At 38.5% G+C, this 21,886-nt stretch overlaps 3 protein-coding genes across 3 annotated transcripts; all 3 read right to left on the minus strand.

Annotated features, from left to right (window-relative positions):
• Positions 1 to 3,538: 3,538 nt before the first annotated feature.
• Positions 3,539 to 4,522, minus strand: LOC111657708 (tubulin alpha-1D chain-like). Its single transcript, XM_023409999.2, has one exon. It carries the CDS (start codon positions 4,436 to 4,438, stop codon positions 3,539 to 3,541), a length of 900 nt encoding a protein of 299 aa, XP_023265767.1. The 5' UTR covers positions 4,439 to 4,522.
• Positions 4,523 to 7,534: 3,012 nt separating this feature from the next.
• LOC111657709 (V-type proton ATPase 16 kDa proteolipid subunit c) lies at positions 7,535 to 13,346 on the minus strand. The gene is made up of 3 exons (XM_023410001.2): positions 13,131 to 13,346; positions 10,065 to 10,248; positions 7,535 to 8,742 (listed from the first exon to the last, which is right to left on the minus strand). Exons 1-3 carry the CDS (start codon positions 13,204 to 13,206, stop codon positions 8,538 to 8,540), a joined length of 465 nt encoding a protein of 154 aa, XP_023265769.1. The 5' UTR covers positions 13,207 to 13,346; the 3' UTR covers positions 7,535 to 8,537.
• A 2,955-nt stretch (positions 13,347 to 16,301) lies between these two features.
• On the minus strand, positions 16,302 to 21,104 carry ypel3 (yippee-like 3). Its single transcript, XM_023410002.2, has 5 exons — positions 20,773 to 21,104; positions 19,408 to 19,526; positions 19,091 to 19,134; positions 18,257 to 18,365; positions 16,302 to 17,437 (listed from the first exon to the last, which is right to left on the minus strand). The coding sequence occupies exons 2-5, from the start codon at positions 19,522 to 19,524 to the stop codon at positions 17,348 to 17,350; spliced, it is 360 nt and encodes a 119-aa protein (XP_023265770.1). The 5' UTR covers positions 19,525 to 19,526; positions 20,773 to 21,104; the 3' UTR covers positions 16,302 to 17,347.
• Positions 21,105 to 21,886: the final 782 nt, after the last annotated feature.

Raw genomic sequence — 21,886 nt, forward strand, 5'->3', positions numbered from 1 at the left:
AATCATCCCCTTCTCCAATGGTCTTGTCACTCGGCATTTGACCATCAGGTTGAATCCCATGTTCCAGACAGTAAAGCTCCCAGCAGGCATTGCCAATCTGGACACCAGCCTGACCCACGTGGATTGAGATACACTCACGCTGGAGCAAAACAAAGGCCATTTGTAACATTTTGCAAGTTCACAATAATCAGACGCTTTAGCTCACTCATCACATGGTGAAGAAAGTTAAATAGCAAACACAAGATTCATTTGCATGGGGGAAGGAACTAAACACTTTCATTAATTTACCCGTTGATAAATCAAGAGAAACTGGGTGTACACAACATCACAGACCTCAAATCAGAACCTTAATGGAGTTCTATACATGTGTCCCTTATCTCAGTTATAGATTACTTCACCCTATTGACACCACTCATAGTAAAATCTGCTTTCAACCATCCTTAAAAAAAAAAAAAAAATAGAAGTGTCCATTTCTTTGTTATTTCAACAGGATTTCATTTTTATTCAAAATGTCACCACCTACTACAATATTTTTCTTAGTGTTTTTCCATGGCAGAGGGTTTGGCTGTTGCTTCATAAACATTTCATAGAGATGTCCTTTAAACTTTTACAAAACGTTTACCCTGTAAAAACACTTCATTCAAAGATTTAAGAATGATATCCATGTATGGTGGTTTTGAGTTTATTAATGATAGATTAATGGCTGATTTTGCTTTACTGTATGAACATGAACTGTCTGGCATTGAAATCAAAACAGGAAAAAGATGGAAAAACAATTATGTTAGCTTAGTTTCATAATCATGAATGTAAATTTGATAAGCACCTCTCTTTTGTTTTAAATGAAAAATCTGAACAGTATTTAGAGACCATTAAATCTTGCATCAATAAGAAGTCACTAAAAACTGTAAATGAATGTATTGTTTTTTAAGTTTTTATTTAACTATATTTTGTTGTTTTATTTATTGTTTATGCATACTTTATTGCCCCGTAATTTGTTTGTTGTTATTCATTTTGTTCCATCATGTTGTGCAATGTTAAAGTACAGCCAAGATCTCAAACTGAATTTAGAGGATGCTCTTCCATTAACCAGAAAACATAAATAACGCAATGAAGCTACACTTAAAAAAATACAATTAAAACAGCCTATAGAATAAAGAAACTTAGTTTGCTGGTTCCTCCACCTCAGACTTTTTAGTCAATGTAGCGTAGTGCTCTGACCAAACCTAGCTTAGCATTCGAACGTCATCAAACCTAGCATAGTGTTCTGACCGTTAGAAATCGTTAGCATTAGCATTAGCTAACAGGATTCAGTTCCCTTGACAATTGATAGCTAACACTGATGTGGGCTACTTCATCCTAGAGATTTCAAAACTGTTAGATAAAAAAATAACCAACATTATCCCATACTCACCATGTTTTTCGAAGTTATGAAACACGAAGATTACCTTAGAAATGAACTAACAATCCACTACCATTTAAGGTCGCCCGTTTGTGCGACACTTGAATCCTCTGAGGCTTTTTATACTCGCTTATGCCGGGAAAATATTTGCTGAATCTGATTGGTCGAGTGTTACATGAGCTCTTTTCCTATTGGTTGAAAAAACTGTCATCTTCTTCAACAGGGTGTCAGAGTTGTTTACTTACAAAGTTTACTCAATTTTCGGACTATTGGGGACGTTTTTGAAATTACACTTAACTAGATATAAAAGTATTTTATATACAATATATCTATAATTAATCTCTAAATATGACTTGTTTATTTTCTTTTTGAGGGAATTTTAATTGTTTGCTGTGTTATTTGCCTCTCTACATCATATTCTTGCTGGTGCATGTATGTACTTGGGTACCTTGACATGAAAACATTTGGGAGCCCCTTATAATACTTTGGCAAGTTTTCCATATTCACAGCTCACATTTCCCCAGTTAATCCTTATTCAGGCATAATCCTCGTTCATGATCATATTATTACAGAAAAAAAAATCAACTTAAGTCAGACTGCCATCCTGTAGTTCTTGAAATATTTATGCATTTTATAAAATGTAATACTGCATTATTTGAATTAACTTGCCAATGCCACACTGAAAGACATTCCTCATGCCAGAGCTTATTTTATTGTTCACATTTACCAACTAAATGTGTGAGTACAGCATTTACACAGTGTCCACTTGTCCATACAGTAAACCAACACATCTCTTCACATATGTACAGGTGTAGGCCCTGATAAAGCCAGGGTCACTGTGCACTCGGCATAACACCCAGTCACTTAAGGTTCTGAACAGACTGATGGACTCTAGATGTTCAATATACTGTGACAGATGACGTGTATTTGTGTTACTGTAATCGTACACACCTGAAATAGGGGCAGCTTAGGGGGAGAATGGGCAAATTCTGAATTTTCTGAAGCTAATTTGAAGTCTGAATCTGTTCATTTCAGACACAGTAACTGTCACTTCATCTATCAGTAAGTTATGCCCATGACTGATAGTGTTTTTTCAAGTTTTGCCTGTTTCCGTTTGGTTTGCTGCTCAAATGAAGGTGATGTTTGTTGAGAATAAAAATAGCAATATGATAACTACTTTAGTGGTGAAAGTATCAGCAGCAACATGGTCCTGAGATGAAGTGCTTTGTGTGGGGTTTGTCACAGCCAAAGGAATGTAACTGCAGTGTTAGAGAAGCAGAGGGTTATCAAAATCAACTGTTAAAGTTAACTTTGCCTAATGGGGTAAACAAAGTTTGTAATATTTATGTATATGTAAGTTTGTTTGGCTGATTCCAGTGTTTTTGAGGTGCACTGTCTGGATTTCATTAAATATTTGATTAAGTTTACAATTTCATGTATTGATGAAAACAGCTAAACTTACCTCTTAATATTTACCACTGAAACTTTCAGTACTTTTAAGGCTGTAAAAAGAAAAACATAGGGAACTGCTGAGGTAAGGCATAGTTAAAAAAAAACACTTATCAAAACATTAAAACATGTTACCTGTTTTAATGTAGCTGATCAGTTATATATTCTACAAGACATTCATGTTGTATATGGTATTTATTGTTGTACAGCAAATTCTAAAACTCAAGTCTGTGATTTTCTGGATTCAGAATTAAGATTTGAAATGACCAATTAAATCACTGGTTTCCATTCATCATCAAAACAAAGCAAAAGAACCATGTTCTCCAAAGAAACAGATCAACAGATGCAGCTTTGTATGTCACAGGAACTTTATTCAGAACACTGCCAGTATTTTTTTATTATGAACAAATTGTATATTTGATAGATTAACATTAGTTTTTGGAATGCATTTTAGAAAAAAAACTTGAATCATCTTCAGCTTCACAAGGGCTGTTAAGTCACTTACTTTCCTCCCTCACCCATAACAGTCCAGTCCAACTTCCTCATTCCTTTTTTTTTTTTTTTTTTAAATACTTCGTGTAACAGGGACATAGGAACCTAGCCAAAATGGCATTTCACAAAAAAACATTAATGTATTTCATAACAAAATATGTGTGTTTGTTCTGTATAACTGGCAGCTTCCTGAGCTTTCTAATACTCCCCCTCGTTCTCTCCCTCTCCCTCACCCTCAACAGAGTCAAGTCCAACCTCCTCATAATCCTTCTCCAGAGCTGCCATGTCCTCTCTGGCCTCAGAGAACTCTCCCTCCTCCATACCCTCACCTACATACCAGTGGACAAAGGCACGCTTAGCGTACATCAAATCAAACTTGTGGTCAAGCCGAGCCCAGGCCTCTGCAATAGCAGTGGTGTTGCTCAGCATGCACACAGCCCTCTGGACCTTGGCCAGGTCTCCACCAGGAACTACAGTGGGGGGCTGGTAGTTGATGCCGACCTTGAAACCAGTGGGACACCAGTCCACAAACTGGATGGTGCGCTTGGTCTTAATACTGCAAATGGCAGCGTTGACATCTTTGGGGACCACATCGCCACGGTACAAAAGGCAGCAGGCCATGTATTTGCCGTGGCGAGGGTCGCATTTTACCATCTGATTGGATGGCTCAAAGCAGGCGTTGGTAATTTCTGCCACTGTCAACTGCTCATGGTACGCCTTCTCAGCGGAGATGACAGGGGCATAGGTGGCAAGAGGGAAGTGGATACGGGGATATGGCACCAAGTTGGTCTGAAACTCTGTAAGATCAACATTAAGGGCACCGTCAAAACGAAGGGAAGCAGTAATGGAGGACACAATCTGACTCATCAGCCTGTTCAGGTTGGTGTAGGTAGGACGCTCGATGTCCAGGTTCCTGCGACAGATATCATAAATGGCCTCATTATCCACCATGAAGGCACAGTCAGAGTGCTCTAGGGTGGTGTGTGTGGTCAGGATGGCGTTGTAAGGCTCCACCACAGCAGTGGACACCTGGGGAGCTGGGTAGATGGAGAACTCCAGCTTGGACTTCTTGCCGTAGTCTACAGACAAACGCTCCATCAGCAGGGAGGTGAAGCCCGAGCCGGTACCACCTCCAAAGCTGTGGAAAACCAGGAATCCCTGAAGACCAGTGCACTGGTCAGCCTGAGGACGGATATAAATAAAAAGATTGCAGTAATATAATATAGATCAGTGATTCTCAACATTTCTGAGGCAATTGATTTGACACTTGACAGTTCTGCACATTCAGAAAACAAACAAACAAAATACACTGCACAGATGATAAAATATATTTAAAATAATAATAAATGATAAATAATAAATATATATAAAATTTAAAATATAAATAAACATAAATCAAATGGTCAGGAGTCATAGTTGCCATGGATAATGATTAGGTGCCCTCTGGTGGTGGAAAGGTAATGTATAATGTATAATTGAGTAATAATTTGAGTTGATACAGCATACAGTACATGCACTGCTCTTACTTTCCTGGTGTGTGTCTTCCTGCTCTTATGTGACTCACCAATTTACGGATCCTGTCCAGCACCAGGTCAATTATCTCTTTGCCAATGGTGTAGTGTCCACGGGCGTAGTTGTTGGCAGCATCCTCCCTGTCTCTTATACACATCTTCAACATATTTCCAATCTTTACATGATAACTGTTCTTTTGGAGTTAGTTTGCTACCTCCCTTTCCCATTTTACCTTCTTATTTAGTTTATTCCTTTTCTTTTATTTATTTTAACTTATTTATTTATCTATCAATATATATATTTATTTCTTTATTTCTTTACTTATTATTCTCTTTTCTTTTTACTGTTATGCTTTGCTGCTTGGAATCGTTTTATCTATTAATATATTTATTTCTTTCTTTACTTATTTTTATCTCCCTAGGTACCTTAATTTAATTCAGCTTGACTCTCTAAAATTTTATTTCATTTATTTATTTTTAACTTTATCCTTATCCTTAACTCAAGCTTTTTAGTTGTTTCTTGCTTCTTTTAAAAATTTGGATCAGGCCTGTCAACACCTAGGGTGTTCTAAGGACCGATTTATTTCTTTGTCAGCAGGACAGCACTTCAAATCCCTGTTGTGGTAATTCTCACTTCAACTCTTTCGAGTGGAGAATTCTTGCCTTTGCATCCACAAGAGGTTTGCTGTTTACTTCCCACTGCTTTATATGAGATTAAACACCTGTCTCTTATACACATCTTACATCTTGAAATCTCATATTACAGAAAAAAACAGATGATTGTGTGAGGCCTCATTTTTAATTTATTCATGTTCTTCCCACACATCCACTAAAGTGGAGTACTTGTGTTTCATGTGAGTGTGTGTGTCTATGCCTGCTCAGATGTAAATATGTATGTCAGAGATCAGTGCACACTGCTTCAGAGAAAAGGATTTTGCAAGAAGTACAAGGCCCGGGGAGTTTACGGCCACAGGGAGAAGAGGGAGCACCAGGCTCCTTTGTTCTCTGCTCTTGGTTTTGTCACTTGTCCAGCAAGAGGCTTGTTCCTAGAGCTACAAAGGAAGCAGATACAAAAAGGAGAAGTGTTTAACATGACTGATTTGTTATTGTTTGTTATTATGCATGTTGTCACTGACATTTCTCATTTATTTCTTGTTTTGCGCTCAGTTATGTCGAGTATTTTGTTGTTTTTCTTTTCAATCCCTTATTCATTATTATTATTTTTTTATTAATTTTAAATTTGTCTTTACTCTGACAAATTCAATAGTGAATTGCAAAAACAACAAATCTAAGCAGAAATTCAACCACCCAATCAGCCCTGACCTGTAACGTCATGACTTTCTCAATCATTCCCCTTCTCAGCAAAACAATGCAATTGTATATTAACTCAGAACAGATGAAGTATTGCATGTCTGAAACCTCAACAGGCTGGGCCTTTTATCAAGGGTAATGTAGAAGTCCTTTATGATGGCAAAGCACATTTATGTAACCTAAGCTAATCAATCAAGGATGAGCATGGTATGTTACTTACTTAATATTAATATAACACACTTAAAACAGTTTGTCTAAGGTTAAATGCAAATTTGTTGTAATATTGACATATTTTAGAGCTCAAATATACATTGGACGGTATTGCCTCATTACAGTTAGAGTGACTTTGGAAAGTGTTTGACAGTTTCAGTATTTTCACATTTTATGTTTATGCTGCAGTCTTCTGGTTAAAAAAAAAATCTACAGTTAATGCCACATAACGACAAAGTGAAAACAGAATTTCAAGTTTTTTTGCAAATATATTAAAGAGGCAAGAGTGAAATATCACACTGAGACAAGTATTCAGACCCTTTGCTATGACACTTGAAATTTAGCTCAGGTGCCTCCTATTTCTTTGAATCATCTTTGAGATGTTTCTACATCTTGATTGGCATCCACCTGTGGTAAATTCAATTGATTGGACTTAATTTTGAAAGGCACACACCCATCTATATAAGGTCTCAAAGCTGACAATGCATACCAGAGTAATAATATGCATTGGGGTGGAAGGTGGAGGAAACTGCCTGCAGAGCTCAGAGACGGGATTGTGTTGAGGCACAGATCCAGGGAAGGATACAAAAAAATTCTGCTGCATTAAAAAGTTCCAAAGAGCACAGAGGCCTCCATAACTCTTATATGCATGGGAATTCTCTTTGGGGACCTTGGAGGTCCCTGGACCCCAGTTCAGGCAGTCTTTCCTCATATTCCCCATAAGGAAAATAAACTATTTTTATACACTTCTATGGTAATAAACTGAAAATCTTTAGGCGTTGGAATAATACTAAAAACAACAACAAAAAAAACATTTTAAATAGTCAACATGGGCTTTAGAAAACTGTAATGACACTCAAAATGTTTACAGACTAATCAATAAAATAATCTATAACTGATAATGAAAATTATGGTTAGTTGTAGCCCTAGTTGAAATCTCTGTAATCATTTTAAAAATGTATCGTCTTTGTCCTTACCTGTTTGAAAGATTTTAAGATAATTAAATTACATTTTTGATGAAAACTACAATCATCTATAGGAAGTCCTTCCTGCTTTACATTTAATTTACCAATTTAACCATTTTCCATGTAGACTGAAAAGTTATCTACTACTACAGGTTTACTCACTCCGATAATTTCAGAAAAGAGACTTGACAATGATGTTCTGGAGGAGGTTGAGTTTTATTTGGAAATCTGACAGGCATGGCTGAACAGTGAGCTTTCACCTTAAACAAAACCAAAAAAAAAAAAAAAAAAAAAAAAAAAAAAAATCAAGACAGCAGCACTACAGGTAAACGATACTAGTGTTTGAGAATGTCATATTAAACATAAATCCACTTGCACACATTATGCACTCAGCTCATTCACACATACGCACGCACGCACGCACACACACACACTCTGTCAACTCCATGTCAACATGTGGACATCCTCCATTAATAATCACACTACACCCAGAGGAATTCCAAGCACTTTGAACAATTACCCACAGTGCAATTAATCTAACTATACACAGATAATTTATATATAATTTTTTTTATGTATATAGGGTATTCAATAAACAGTATTCCATTTAGACAGTTTCATTAAGTCAAAATCTTCATAGCTTTTCATAAATACTGAAAAAAAAAGTCTTGACAGCTCCTCACCACTGTGATTCAAAAATGGTCCCCAAAAAGAACATGAAAAAATAAAATACTAATGTGCACGATTTTTCAGCAGTCTCGAAACAGAGAATGACAATCAGAACCACCAACGTAAAACAAAAATCAAAGGAGGGGAAAGGGGCAAAGGGGTAAACGTTGATACTCACACTCACAGCACAGACTGGTTACTACATTTACAGGAGGTGGAGGGACTCGGGATCACTGTACAGGTTAAGATCAGACAACAAATCAGGCAGACTGTCCACACATCATCCCACAACAACCAATACATCTTCATGCCCGTTCTGTACGCACAGGACCTGACACAACTGGATGGCTTTAAACAATATGGATAGATGATATCTACTGAGGACACAGGTGCCAAAGTCGACCGCCAACATGTTTCTGTTGCCATCCCATCCTGTCAGACCCACAGGGTGTAATGGAAGTAGGTGAAAATCTCCTATTTGTTCTTGCTGCTTTGATGTGGAATGAATGAGATGGTGTTTGATGCAGACACTTATTTTGTAGATAGAATGAGGGCCACGATGAGGCCGTAAAGCCCCAACACCTCAGCAAAGATCAGGATCAGGATCATGCCCACGAAAAGCCGGGGCTGCTGGGCAGTGCCTCGCACCCCGGCGTCGCCCACGATGCCGATGGCGAACCCGGCCGCCAGACCACTCAGACCCACACTCAGACCAGCGCCAAGATGCAGGAAACTCCTGTTGGAGAGAGAAAAGAGAACCGTCACTGTACAAGGTAATAATATCTCTAACATCCAGTAGATCAACATCCAGCCCTGTTCTATGAAGTTATCTGGGAAACTGCTGCATGAAATTTCAAATGAATACTTCTGATATCTGTGGCAATTCACAGTACAGGCATTACATTTTAGCTCATCTGTATCAACACGCTTTTAATGTGGTACAGAGGTAGTGTATTCAGCCATATCTTGGCAATAATACACATACTGCATATACAGATCACACCCATATTTTCCTCCATTCAGAGCAGCAACAAGTGTGGTTTTCCAATAAAAAGATACATGGTGCCACCAGCGAGGACATTAAAGGACTTGAACAGGTAAAATGTGGCTGTTTGGACCAATACTGTGCGGTCATTCTCCTGCTTGTTAAATTGCTCTGGAACTTCAAAGATAAAGTGAAATAAAAAAAATTAAAAATTAAAAAATAATAAAATTCACTTGTCTATTCCTTTAAAATGTCAACATATTTTCAGAGATATCATGGGTCAGGTCAATTTTTTTTCATTTTCAAATAATGTGATTGTAGTTAGCGTAAAAGAAGTGTAATTTAGGTCATCGTGATATATGATAATATCAAATATATGCCCCCTGATAATAACTTAATATTGCAATATTTGGGCTGAACTATATCTAGATATTAAATTTTGGATATCTCCCAAGCCTAGTGTAGGTGGAGGCGAAAGGTCCTCTACAGCATCACACAAGGATATGCAGACTTTTAAGTAAATAAAGGCCACCTGCAGATTCTGTTTCAGTCAGAAATACGTCACATTAATGAAACTAAAGACGCTGCAACTGCTGTTTCACTGTGACTTCACGCAAAGCAAACAGCACCACTTATAAGCAATTGTCAAACCACTTATAGGCAATAGTTTCAATATTAACAATGAGTGGCATCTGGTGGCCTAATGGTTAGGATGCATCACCCTCATGTAAACCTTCATATAAAAATGTAACCAGCAAGTCCAAGTGAATGGTTTACTGCAAAACACAGCATCAAGCCAGATGTAGCAAATGTCCCATGACAAAGGAAGTCACATGTTCAGAAAGCTTAAGAGCCAGATGCTTTTCTCAGGAATTGAGTTTGTGAGTTAAGGAGATGGTGGGGTTGTTTGTGTGTGTGTGTGTGTGTGTGTGTGTGTGTGTGTGTGTGTGTGAGAGAGATTCCATTGGAAAGCATAAACATAATGTAAAAGATATAAAATAATGTGTTTCTCAATCCATACAAATTGCATAAACAAAAATGAAAAGGTAAAAATGATCAGAGGTTCATCTTACTTGTAAAGGTTGACTCTCTCAGAGATGTTGTTTGCTATCAGCACAGCCACCACCAGCCCGTAGATGGCGATGATACCCGCCATGACCACAGGGATGATGGACTTCATGATGAGCTCTGGCCGCATCACGGACATGGCAGCAATGCCTGTGCCGCTCTTTGCTGTCCCATACGCTGCTCCTAATGCTGAGTACGAGATGAGAGACTTGGTGTTAATTGTTCTGTTCATTTCAGTCTTCACTTACAAATGATTCCCAATGAAACAGTAGTAGAAATGTTCTGACTTCCAGCTCTCTCACATCCAGCAATAATTAGCTGAGAAATTAAAGATAGATATTTTAAAAAATGTTCATCTATGTTTGGGTTTTCTCACAGAACACATAACTGCAAACATGTTGCCAGTTAGTGTATTGTATATATATTGCATATACCTGTACAATCTAAAACGCAATCTACAGTAATACAGTAGCCTTGCAATAATCCTAAACTTCAAGCTTTTGTGTTTTTCTGTATATTTTCCTTTTGTTTTTCATAGTAAGTTCTCTTTTTGTATTTCTTGTATCTGCTCTTATGTTATTTTTGTTTTCTTTGTTTTGCTGTCTGATGTTTATAACTGTACTTGACTGAATTGTTTTGTATTTGGGGAGGACATTGTACAAGCCCTTTGGCTTCCTTCCTGCCATGAGCTCTATTACAGTATGTATTTTACCATAATGACTACAGATAGACTAAAGACCATATTGTGGTTTTCAGAAAAATTTAAATTTTCAGTTTTTGTTGACACTTTGTCAGACAAGCATGAGCAACATAAAATATTCTGTGTTGTATTCAGGACAGGATCAGTAAATTATTTCACTTTCAGGTCAAAGACTTCACCAGCAGTAGGGAGCACATCATGTGCTTTATGTCAGCCAGTTCATCACATCCCACGTGTTGTCACCTGTAGTTGTTCATCTACACTCGTCACTTGACGCAGGGAAATCTCTCTTTTCCTCTGACGATTTAACAGCATCTACGTTCAATGTGAAAATTAATGTATGCAGTCTACAGTATTCAGTGCTATTCTTTGTTAGCTGGTGAGCATGGATCTACACAGGCCAACTGCCGATCATTATACATGGCTTAGATGGCAGCAAGTGGTGAGAAACTCTGCACACAGGATGTTACCTGCTGACAATGAATCCCTGCTGTGCATGAATAAATGTATCACACAACACAGTTTTCACCTCTACTCACTTGCTGCTGTGGGTGTGTTGACACATTCAATTGTTATGTAAATGGTTGTTAATAAGCACTGTGTAAATAAGTAACAGCATTTTCTCTATTAAATTTAACAAGCAGTACATTTCTGATACCTCCCCTTTTCAATGCATTATGGGCCAACTCTGCACAGCCTGCTTTCTCCCCCGGTTTTTTTAAAAGGCGGAGTACTCGCATCCCATTGATATTGAATAGGGTTGGACATCATATTTCTGTCCAGTGGGTCTTCAGCTTTACACAAATGTCAGTTATTAGAGGCCTGATTGAGTTGTCCTGAATGTTTAATAAGGATCATCTTTCTCATCTCCTTTCCTAAATGTTACATCAGGGATTCCACTTCATGCAACTGCCACCTTTGAGAAATCCTGGACCGACTCCATAGTGAGCAATCAAACAACGGTTGTGGCACTGTAGCAACACCCATGGAGAGTTTATTGAGATATGGGCACACTGTTTTCTGATTAAAAGCTGTGAAGCGTACGATGTGGCAATAATGCAAAACAGAGCCCGGCCAGTACGGAAAAAATGGCAATGTTTGATGTAATCATTACTAATAGTTATTTAATAACCAAATTTCCCATGTAGCATTTACACTGAGCCATAACAGCTGAAGCTGACCAAAGTTTGTGCAGGACAGTCTCAAAATATAGTCGATTTTGGTATAAATGAGCTACTGAACAGAGACCTCTGGGATAGGTAGTAAGATACTACATTAAAATAAAACTAATTTAGATTTAATTAAGGACGCACTGATTGAGTTGGGTGTCAGCCAGGGTGTGACCGATCTACATTAAACACAGATTCTTTGCCTGACTTATTCTAAAATTTTAGTTACATTCAGGTACAACAGGCTACTGACTCAGTTTTAGTCCCACAGCAGTCCCTGGCCTAGTGTTACTTTATATAAAAATAATCCAGAAGCAGATTTTAAATTTGCGAAAAAGAGAACACTAGTATCAGATTAATACAATGTGTTGCAGTTACTGGAAAAAAAATGGATCTGTGCATCTCTAGATTACTGTTATGAGCCCAGTCTCTCACTAACCAGATGGACAACCACCAAGTGTCAACTGCTGTCATCATCAAATCATCAGCGACTTCCAAATTATGGAGACAGTTATCTGAGTCTGCAGGAATCGAAATCCCTCGACTTCCCCACAATATCTCCCCCAACAGCACACTGTCTGTAGCGGATTATATTTCCTCTGTGACACACTGGGTGTACCCTGTCTACTGCACATGAATGAATGGACGGATTTCGCCTTTAATGTGACAGACTGACGTGCAGGCCTTGGCGTTGGCCCTCCTGTGATGCAGCTCAGTAAAACCAATGGGGAAACATGCGCTGTGTTCAATCTCATCAAGAATCCTGTTTATTTTATTATTCGTGTGAATCTGGTCCTTCGTGCGCTGATAGATAAAATACATTTTGACAGATTAAAGAAAGCAGCTGCAAGAGGGTCTGCGTCACCAACCTAGCAGGCACCAGAAAACATTGTTACAGCTATGATATGATATAACCTGGCTCACGCAGGACGCGGTTAGCTACGAGGCTGGTGGCGTGAGGAGCTGGTGGGTCAGCAGCTTGATGTCAACGGACACCTTCCCCCGCCTCTCCCTCGCATCCTTGGCAGGTGTGTGTGAGCTGTGACCGACCCAGCTAACAGCAACACTGCATCTCTGACGACAGTACGTGTGTTGTCTTTCTCTAACAACGCAGTAGGAATTCAACATCTGTCTGAGCTAAGTCGTGGTTAGCGTTGAAAGAATGAAACAGAGATGTCAGGTGGAGAAGCTAGGGTAGTTACCGCTGAAGACCATGGCCGCAGAGGCTCCCATCACAGCGAAGAAAGGGGAGTACTCGGGGCTCTCCTCAGAAGACATTCTCGCTCTTCTCTCGGGGCGATACAGCTACAAGGCAGACTATGTTCTTTTTAGGGTTTCCCCTATCCCACCGTCAGCTTTGGGCTGGTTAAAACGCTGACAGGGAGCGACAACGTATCTGCCAGCGAAGGGACCGGGTTTAGAAGAGGAAAATGGCGAAACGGAAAAAGTCACATGACCAACCTCCTCGGAAGAATCCATTTGTGTGGACGTGGGGGTGGTCGACAGAAACAGGCTTTAAATATCTAACCCTTGTTGTATATTGCACCTAAAAATATCTTGTAGAACGTGTTGTTGTTTGGTAGCAATTTTTAAAGCAATTACATATTACAGAAGTTTGGAAAACCGTGAAATAAGATGTAGCGTTTGTAGAGCGTGTGTGTTGTGGTATCTTCTGCTGCAAGTGCACTGACTGCAGTTGAAACGCTAGTAGTCACTACACACTGGCGTATTAATTACTAGGTGTCAAATAAATCGTAAAATCAACCACTAAATACTGTGTTTTTTGCAATAATTACAAAGTGAGACAACAGCGTAATGTAGAGACGATCAGCAAACACAATAACACAGTGTCAAGTTCCAGCATACACCCGCCTAGGAATAGAGCACAGTATACATGTGTCTGTTGTATGTTGCTTTCACCATGGGATAACAAGCGTGGAAGGGAGATGTTCATTTAAATCAACATTAAACTCCTTGTAGGAGTCAAACAATTAAAGGCTGACTTGATTGAATGACCAGGAGACACACTCTGGGGCTCCCTTTGTCAAGGTGACACTGTAAAATGAAAATGGGTGTTTCTGATGTCAGCTAAAGGGACATTTCACCTCACTTCAGAACATTTGTTTCCTTTCTATGGCAGATTTTGTCTATAGATTAAATCTTTACCCAATCATATATTGTCTTCACGCAATAAATCTCCTAAAATGTATATTTCACCCATAGCATCCATTAGTGAGTCTTGATGGCTATCACAGTTTGTCATATGCATAATTTATTTGTAATTTTATTTATTGAGGTTTATATCCTCAGAGCATTTTTGATTTGACTGAGGCCTCTTGCATAGAACCAACATGCCTTGTTTTTTGTCTTGATTTTCTGTGTATTCAAAAACTAGTCATTGTAATTAAACAAACATTAGAGATTTGACAGAATTTGAGTCAGATCAAATTAAATTCATTTCTTAAAACTGATTAATAACTGATTTTACTGCTGCAGTCCAATATCACAGGAGAAAAGGACATAGTGTACATTTGGCATCAGTAAAGACCAGGTTAGTCTGCATCACCGCAGCACAACACAACCACTTTTCATGATGAGGAAAGGCGTCTGCATGAAATGTCTGTGTAAATAAATAATTTAATTTTGATTTTGATTTGGTTCATGACAGTTTAATTTCTGACACCAGTAGCTTTGACCACAATACAAATTATACAGTAGGCCTACATCATTTTAACTGAGAGACATGTGCCTAGGTGAGTGGGTTGTCTTGCTAAAACTTGCTTGACATGGAAATCTAAGCTTTACTTACTCCAGCTACCTCCCAGCTCCATCACATTACATGTCCTACATTCCCCCAAGCTTTTATATTCAGTACACTGGGAGAAAACACTTGCACTACTTGGTGGTGTGTACCCCACAGTGTAACAGACCTTCTGTATGCTGCAACATATTATTTTAAATTTTAAATTTTATTGAAGAAGAAAAACATTTAAATGAATATCCCTCAATGCTACTTGTAAAGTTTCTCACTACTACTATAATGTATACATACAATAGACTTTGTGAGGACTGAAAAGTGAAAGCAGAGCAGACAGCTGGGAATGAACTGCACACACATGACTATCAGCAGCCTCTCTACCACATGCCTTTTAAAAAAAAGCTTAGTTCTGATCAGAGTTCACTCATGTGACCTGTTCCTGCTTCAACTATAATCACCATTTCTTTACAATAAGAGGAGGGTGTGTATTAACTTTCTATTGCTGCCTGTGTTTTGAAAATCCAAAACAAGTTGAGTAATTTTGATAATGCAACAGTCAAACTGTCAGTGATGCAACAGATAATAAAATGTGTAGTTTTTGTCTAACTTTGATTGTGCAAGGCATGAAATTAATGTTTTTATCCTCTGCAAATTTGAATTTGTTTTTCTGTAAATGTGGTTTCTTACCAGACAGAATACAAGTGAAAAAAAGATATTTATAGATAGTTTACCTGTTTACCTAATATATCAGTATTAATTATCCAAACAAGTTTTAATCAGTTGCATACATCAGACGTACACAGATAAATCCAGCTGCAATGTAATAAACCTTAACTAGCCATCATTTGTGAAATCTGAATCCCATAAAATATACATGTAAAATACTACTATATAACATCACTATTGCAGTACATAGATCATTTAATAACTTTCACTCACAAAATTAATCGTCTTCTATATGTATTGTATATACAATTCATTTGATGTTTTATTATTTTCTGTAAGAAAGTGTTTTCGAATCAGACCTGATATAAATTTTGTAATAGAAAAAAAGATTTTTAACCAATTAATACAGCCCAACTGTTTGTATTGTGTGCTGTAGCATATTGTAACCAGCAGGGTGTCTACAAATTGATATATGGTCTATTATACATATAAAGTTAAAATATATTCTAAAGTACCAACTCCAGTGGTACAGTACTACAGTGCTCACACCACCTGCTGGCTGATTTGTTGACCAGTCACAGCACTCTGTTGGATTTCTTCCTCCATGAATGCGAACTCTGTTAAAATGCACAAGTCGTCTTGTTTTTAATCAGAAATTAGATAGAACTGATGCTGTGAACTTTAGAACAGTTTCTTCCAGCACCATTATGTCATATGCATCAGCAAGTGCTCAGTTAAAAAATAAGTTAAAAATGATGCTGAAAGTCAAGTGATGTGGAGGATTATCACTTTTCATGTGGTGAAGAGAGTTCTACATTGTTTCTGTACTTTGAAGAGAAACCTCTTCGCTCAAGCATCTCAAAAAAGACAGACATGTGTTGTGGGAGTCAGGGTCAGAATTATATCTACAACAACATATCACAAGCAAAAGAAAACTGAACTACGCACGTTTCGGACACTGTATTTTAATGAAAGATCAGGTTAAAATAATACACTTTAATGAAAGAAGCAGACATTAAAAAATCACCATAAATATGCTACATAATCCTAATCACACTTTGCTCTAACATGATTGAGTAAATGTATCAGTAAGGGCAGCTCAGTATTCGGCTATACACAAACACAAAGGGTAGATTTCATCATCATTAAGTAAAAGTGAAGATATCCCAACTGTGCAGTGGAAACTGTAGATGTGAACCCGACTAATACACCATCCAACTTAAGGCATCTCAGCGACACACACACACACGCACGCGCACGCACACGCACACACACACACACACACAATGTATAACTACAATCACAAGACACTCATACTCCAGATTTAAGAATTATTTTTGTGGGCTTTAACATTACTAATTCAACACACTGATTGCCTTTGGCACAAGATGAACAAGTGTCACTGATCTTACTATAAAATAAAACAAAACAGGAATTTCACTGATAAAAAAAAAAGCCCTCCCACTGCTCTAAGCATTCCCATACCCTCGCATCACTCGCAAATGATCTATGGGTTAAACAAGCCTAAATACTTTACACAGTTTGGGCCAGATAGTCTAAACTCAAAGGGAAAACCCAAATACCTGTATCTGATGTGTAAGAGGATTTTTTGACTTGCACTTGCCTCGCCCCCACAGAGCGAGGCTGTTTCGTGGTCACTGATAAGGGTTTCGTCACTCGAACACGCACATGTGTCTGTGTGACTACATCTGCCAGTCTTTCACACACAAACCCTGCACTCATTCGGTCCATGTCCCAGCACAACTAGCAATTAGGATAGCGATATCAGCAAATGTGTTGTTGTGGTCGCTGGAAAAACACGAAGAACAGAAAAAGATAAGGCATCACATGCTACTCTTGGCAAAGCCATACGAAGTGAAAGTGTGGCACAGCGATGGCTTGAACACGGGATGAGGAAGCTACACTGGAACCCTTTTAAGTCGAGGGGGATGCAACTTTTGAAAAAGTCATGAAGAAAGATGAAGTTTTCCCCTCTCAGTCCCAGCCGTTGTCCTTTATCATGTGGGACAGCTCGATGATGTACTTCCCCTCCTTGTACTTCTGACTCAGTTCAAAGGCTTGTTCCTGCAGAAGGAAAGTCCAACAGGGTAAATAATAAAAGAAGATTAAAGTGTAGCTCAAACCAAACTTATACCTGGGTGGTGAACTGCTCAGTACTAATTTCATGTAAGGATATGCAGAAACTCTGAATGTGTCATTTATTCAACTCTTTAACTATCTAATCATAACAATATTAATATGAATAATATTCAAAATTTCAAACTTGTTCTTCAAACTTGATACTATGTTAATTTTTTCACTGAAGAATCATTTGTTTACTCCCCCCACAAAAAAGCACTGTAGCATTATTGAGAAAGAGTGTATGAATGTGTAGCAATGTGTGCTTCACACACACAGGGATAACAAACTACATTAAGCCATCTCCAAAAACATCATAAAATGTGTTAAACTGTATTTATATTTGTACGTTGAGGGGTGATGATGTAACTTTGGAGCCTACACCATAATGGTTGTAGCTGATGTGTAGCTTCTCAAAAATTTAATTAAATATGTGGGTTAGAAAGGCGCCACATGGGGACTGCAAGAACTGTGAGTAGCCCGTTTTTGATGTCAGACATCTAGCAAAGCCATCTCTACTTCAATCCTTCAAGCTCAACACGACCACTCTTCTCCATCACAGACAATGAATGAAAGTAAACGTGGGCAGGACCTGACCTAATCATGTGCGATAAATCAATTTAAAGCTACAGGGGTGCCATCAATGGATGAAATATGATGCCAAGTTGTAAATGGTGGGGCCCAGGTTAACCTCTTTTCGTAAAAGCATAAATCCAGTTTAATGGTCAACAAGCCAGCATCCTCTGTGCAGGAGTACATGCTTACATATTTCCAGCCCAGTGTGGTGTGACAGTTTTCACAGTAGATGTCGGCCACTGCGTGAAGTCCTGTGAGCAGCAGCCTCTCCTCTGCAGGACCACAGCCGACGTTCACCCTGAAACCAAACGCAGTGTCATCAAACAACAGCTCTTCTCTGATTCACAGTACTAAAATCATTGTCCTGTTCACGCACAAGTACAATTTCATCACTCTGGTATCAAACTAATATTCTTGATGAATTGCTTTGTGAGGAAAAAAGACTAAAGTTCGTGAAACAGTCATGGGGAAATGGAGGAAACCATTTAGTGACTCACCTGAGCAGATTAAGTTTAAATTGAATCGGTGCTAATAAAGCTAGATTAAGTTATTTTTACTGGAGAGTCTTGATGCCTTTGCAAGTTATGGTTACAGCCAGAGTATTCCTGACCTACTAACCCAGTAGGAACGTGACTAAAGTTAACTCCCCCAACTTCAAGGTCCAGTCTGCAGTAAATCAAATTATCTGTTGACAGTGTGTAAACATGTCTGATACTGGGAATTTGTTTTCAGGGAGAACATGACTATTTTTGGAATAATATACTGGGAAAATAAAAGAAAATCATAGATTGTAAGGCCCACAAAAAGCTTACAAGGCCACTAATCTAACCTGAAAAGATTGGACCATAATGTGGGGTGAATACAAAGGAATATTTATTGATTTGATTTATTTAATGTGATTTCTACCTTTCTACTTAGTGATAATAGGTCCAAAAATAAGACTGGAAATCTACGATTAAGTGTAGCCTTTTTTCTACAGTCAATGTGCCAACAATAAGTAATATTCAAAAATAAAATACTCACACAGAGTTGAAGAGGTAGGCTCGGCCCTGACTGCCTTGGAAAGACTAGATGACAGAGGAAAAATTAAATTAGAGAAAAAATGCAAAACAAGGGGGATACTTCACATACATACATATGGATCAAAAAGACAATATGATATCAATTGTAATTTCTCCACTTTCACAAAATATACCCAAAATGTAAGTTTGAGACATCTCCTTTAAAGGTTTATGTCAGTCCAGATTTTCTACTTTCTTAACTATGCGAAAACCATGAAGCGGTGTACGAGCCTTACGAACGAAATGATCATGAACAACAAAGGGTGGCAGCAGGCTGACCTTGGAGATAAGATCGTCATGGTTGGCCAGATGGGCGCGGCAGTGCACACAGCTGTAACGGCGGTGGCAGGAGTCCAGGTAAGCCTGGAATGTCTTGGCCTTTGTCAGCTTCACCATGTCTGAGGAGGAAAGGAGGAAGCAGGATGGTGGTTTGTTGTTGTGCATGGGTTAGTGATGCAGGCATACAGGCTATGACTCCTGAGACCAACTAATTAGTGATAAAGGAGTGGTGCTGGCCGGGTTCCTTTCCTGTGTTTGATCAACTTTACTCCTATCTGTGAGGAATTCCAGGACATCAGACAGACAGGTTTTCCAACAAGTTAGAACACAACTGATAATAGCAAGATGCCGTTCCCAAGCTTTATCCCAAAATAACCTGACCAAAGTAACAAGAAACAACCAGAGCATTAACTGGCCAGACAATGTCCAGAATAAAAGTCAATGTAATGTCTTAACTGAGGACCTGCTTCATAAATCCTTTGCTGGCTTTGTTATCCGTCAAATTATAGAGTGAATATCAAGAGAAAGTGAGAAATCATAAGACAAAACTTTGGGCTCAGGTAACTTCTGGGTGTCTTCTTTTATAGACAAAGTTAATTGTTTTAAAAAAAAAAAAAAAATCTATGGAAGCCCAATTCATAATTTAGACTTCCTATCAGCAAATGTTTGAGCTGGAATAATTAGCCAACTACTCTGATAGTCAATTAATTATTTTAGTCATGAATAATTACTTCAGTCATTTTTTAAGCAAAAGTGTCAAATATTTCTTATTTTCTTAGTTCTCTAATAAGATGTCTGATTAAATTTTGGTTTCTTGACAGAAATTGGCTTCCATAAAAATGGACACTTTAATCTACTAACAATACGTGAAATGCAGCCCTAGTAAACAACCTGAATGTGTTGCAATCATGCATCTGTGTTATTGTCACTGTGCAGAAACTGAAAGTCATAGAGTCAAAGTAACGTTTGTAACAAAGCAAGTGTTATTGTAAATGAACACAATTAGTTCAGATTTATGCTGGCAGATGGGTTACGGCAGCCGTTTATCAAGCAGCTTGTTTCCTGGTTCATAACAGTTTGCACAAAGAATTGTCGCTTCATTAGCTGCAATCAGTTAACCCAAATTCAAGCCCTGCTGCGACGTTTCTGCACAACACTTCCAACACTGGTGACCGTCTACCAGTGGTTAAATAATGACACAAATGCCCACAAGCGGCCTGATGCATGTGTCAGCTACAGGAGAAATTAGCTCCGACCTAGCGAGTGTGTTAGCTAGCTGGCTAGCTCCGCATAGTCACAACAGACAGCAGCTAACAGCAGCTCAGAAGCGCATTGCAGGATATTCCTCGGTGTCTGTCGACTCACCTGATACTACCGGAGCTCTTCGCAGTCTAAGCAGCGGCCCAATGTTACTGACAGCTGAAAACCATGCGATTACAGCCGGTATTAGGTCGGCAGGTGTGCTCGGTTCAGCAGTCGACCACCACGCGTTGACCGTTCGGACAATGAAGACAACACCGACCGTCTCTGGTTGTTGCAGCGTTTGCCCGCGTCTCTTTTTTGAACTAGCTTTCAAAGCTTCTCCGCAGCCTCTTCCTTAAACCAGGAGCAGGAATCCGACAATGCTGGCAAGCTGACAGGGTGAGAGTGCGGCGGCCCCGGCGGGAGGAAAAATTTGGTTTGTTTATGAAAACACGCAGAGGAGGAAGTCTGAAGACTGCAAAACAAATCCCTGTCGACCAATGAGAGCCTCAGAGTGACGTTTAGAATGTGGGTCAACCAATCAGATTCGACTTCACATGAGCCCTTTATTGCCATCAGAATGATTGTTGGTACAGTTTCATGAAGGCTGTTCGTGGGTTATCTGTTCCTGCTGCTGGATTTGGGATGAAAGTCTCCTGTAGACTGACTAAAAAGTACATTTATTCAACTACTGCACTTAAGTTCACACTTAAGGTACTTGTACTTACCTTGAGCATTATCTTTTCTTTTCATGCCACTGTGTACTTTTACTTCACTACATTATATTGTAGATGATCAACACAAAATCTGCTATTGTGATAATAGATAAATACTTGCTGTTTCCAACTTATCAAATATGAGGATTTGATGCTCTTGTTTGTCACACTCAATAGTAAACTCCATATATTTATCTGATTTTATACTGCTGGTAAAACAAAAGAAGATATTTGAAGATGTCAAAATTACTCACAAGTGAAGATGGTAAAATCTAAAATGGGAAATTTCTCACTTTTTTCTGGCGTTTTGTAGTTAGTTGTAGCCTTAAAATATTGCTCTTTTTTACCTATCAGATTTTTTAACCTATTATCCTATCCTACCCAGCAGTATTGACAAGCATCAATAAATTGATTGACAGAAAATTAACTGGGCTTTTTGGATAATTTTCAAGACAGGTTTATCAGGTGTTGGCTATTGCGTGGACAAAATAAGCTCAAATTGACGTTTTACAATAATATGC

Source organism: Seriola lalandi, unplaced genomic scaffold, assembly GCF_002814215.2.
Source record: "Seriola lalandi dorsalis isolate HSWRI2012SDOR001 ecotype SW California unplaced genomic scaffold, Sedor1 jcf7180002054411, whole genome shotgun sequence".
Taxonomy (NCBI): domain Eukaryota; kingdom Metazoa; phylum Chordata; class Actinopteri; order Carangiformes; family Carangidae; genus Seriola; species Seriola lalandi.

Excerpts from the sequence above, each read along its gene's own strand:
- ypel3 (XM_023410002.2), bottom strand. The coding sequence starts at position 19,524 with ATGGTGAAGCTGACAAAGGCCAAGACATTCCAGGCTTACCTGGACTCC. Across the intron at positions 19,135-19,407 it reads ATGACGATCTTATCTCCAAG|TCTTTCCAAGGCAGTCAGGG; the intron begins GTCAGCCTGCTG and ends TCTGTCATCTAG. Across the intron at positions 18,366-19,090 it reads GCCTACCTCTTCAACTCTGT|GGTGAACGTCGGCTGTGGTC; the intron begins GTGAGTATTTTA and ends GTTTGGTTTCAG.
- LOC111657709 (XM_023410001.2), bottom strand. The coding sequence starts at position 13,206 with ATGTCTTCTGAGGAGAGCCCCGAGTACTCCCCTTTCTTCGCTGTGATG. Across the intron at positions 10,249-13,130 it reads TGCGGCCATGGTCTTCAGCG|CATTAGGAGCAGCGTATGGG; the intron begins GTAACTACCCTA and ends TCTCGTACTCAG. Across the intron at positions 8,743-10,064 it reads GAGAGAGTCAACCTTTACAA|GAGTTTCCTGCATCTTGGCG; the intron begins GTAAGATGAACC and ends TCTCTCCAACAG.
- LOC111657708 (XM_023409999.2), bottom strand. The coding sequence starts at position 4,438 with ATGGAGCGTTTGTCTGTAGACTACGGCAAGAAGTCCAAGCTGGAGTTC.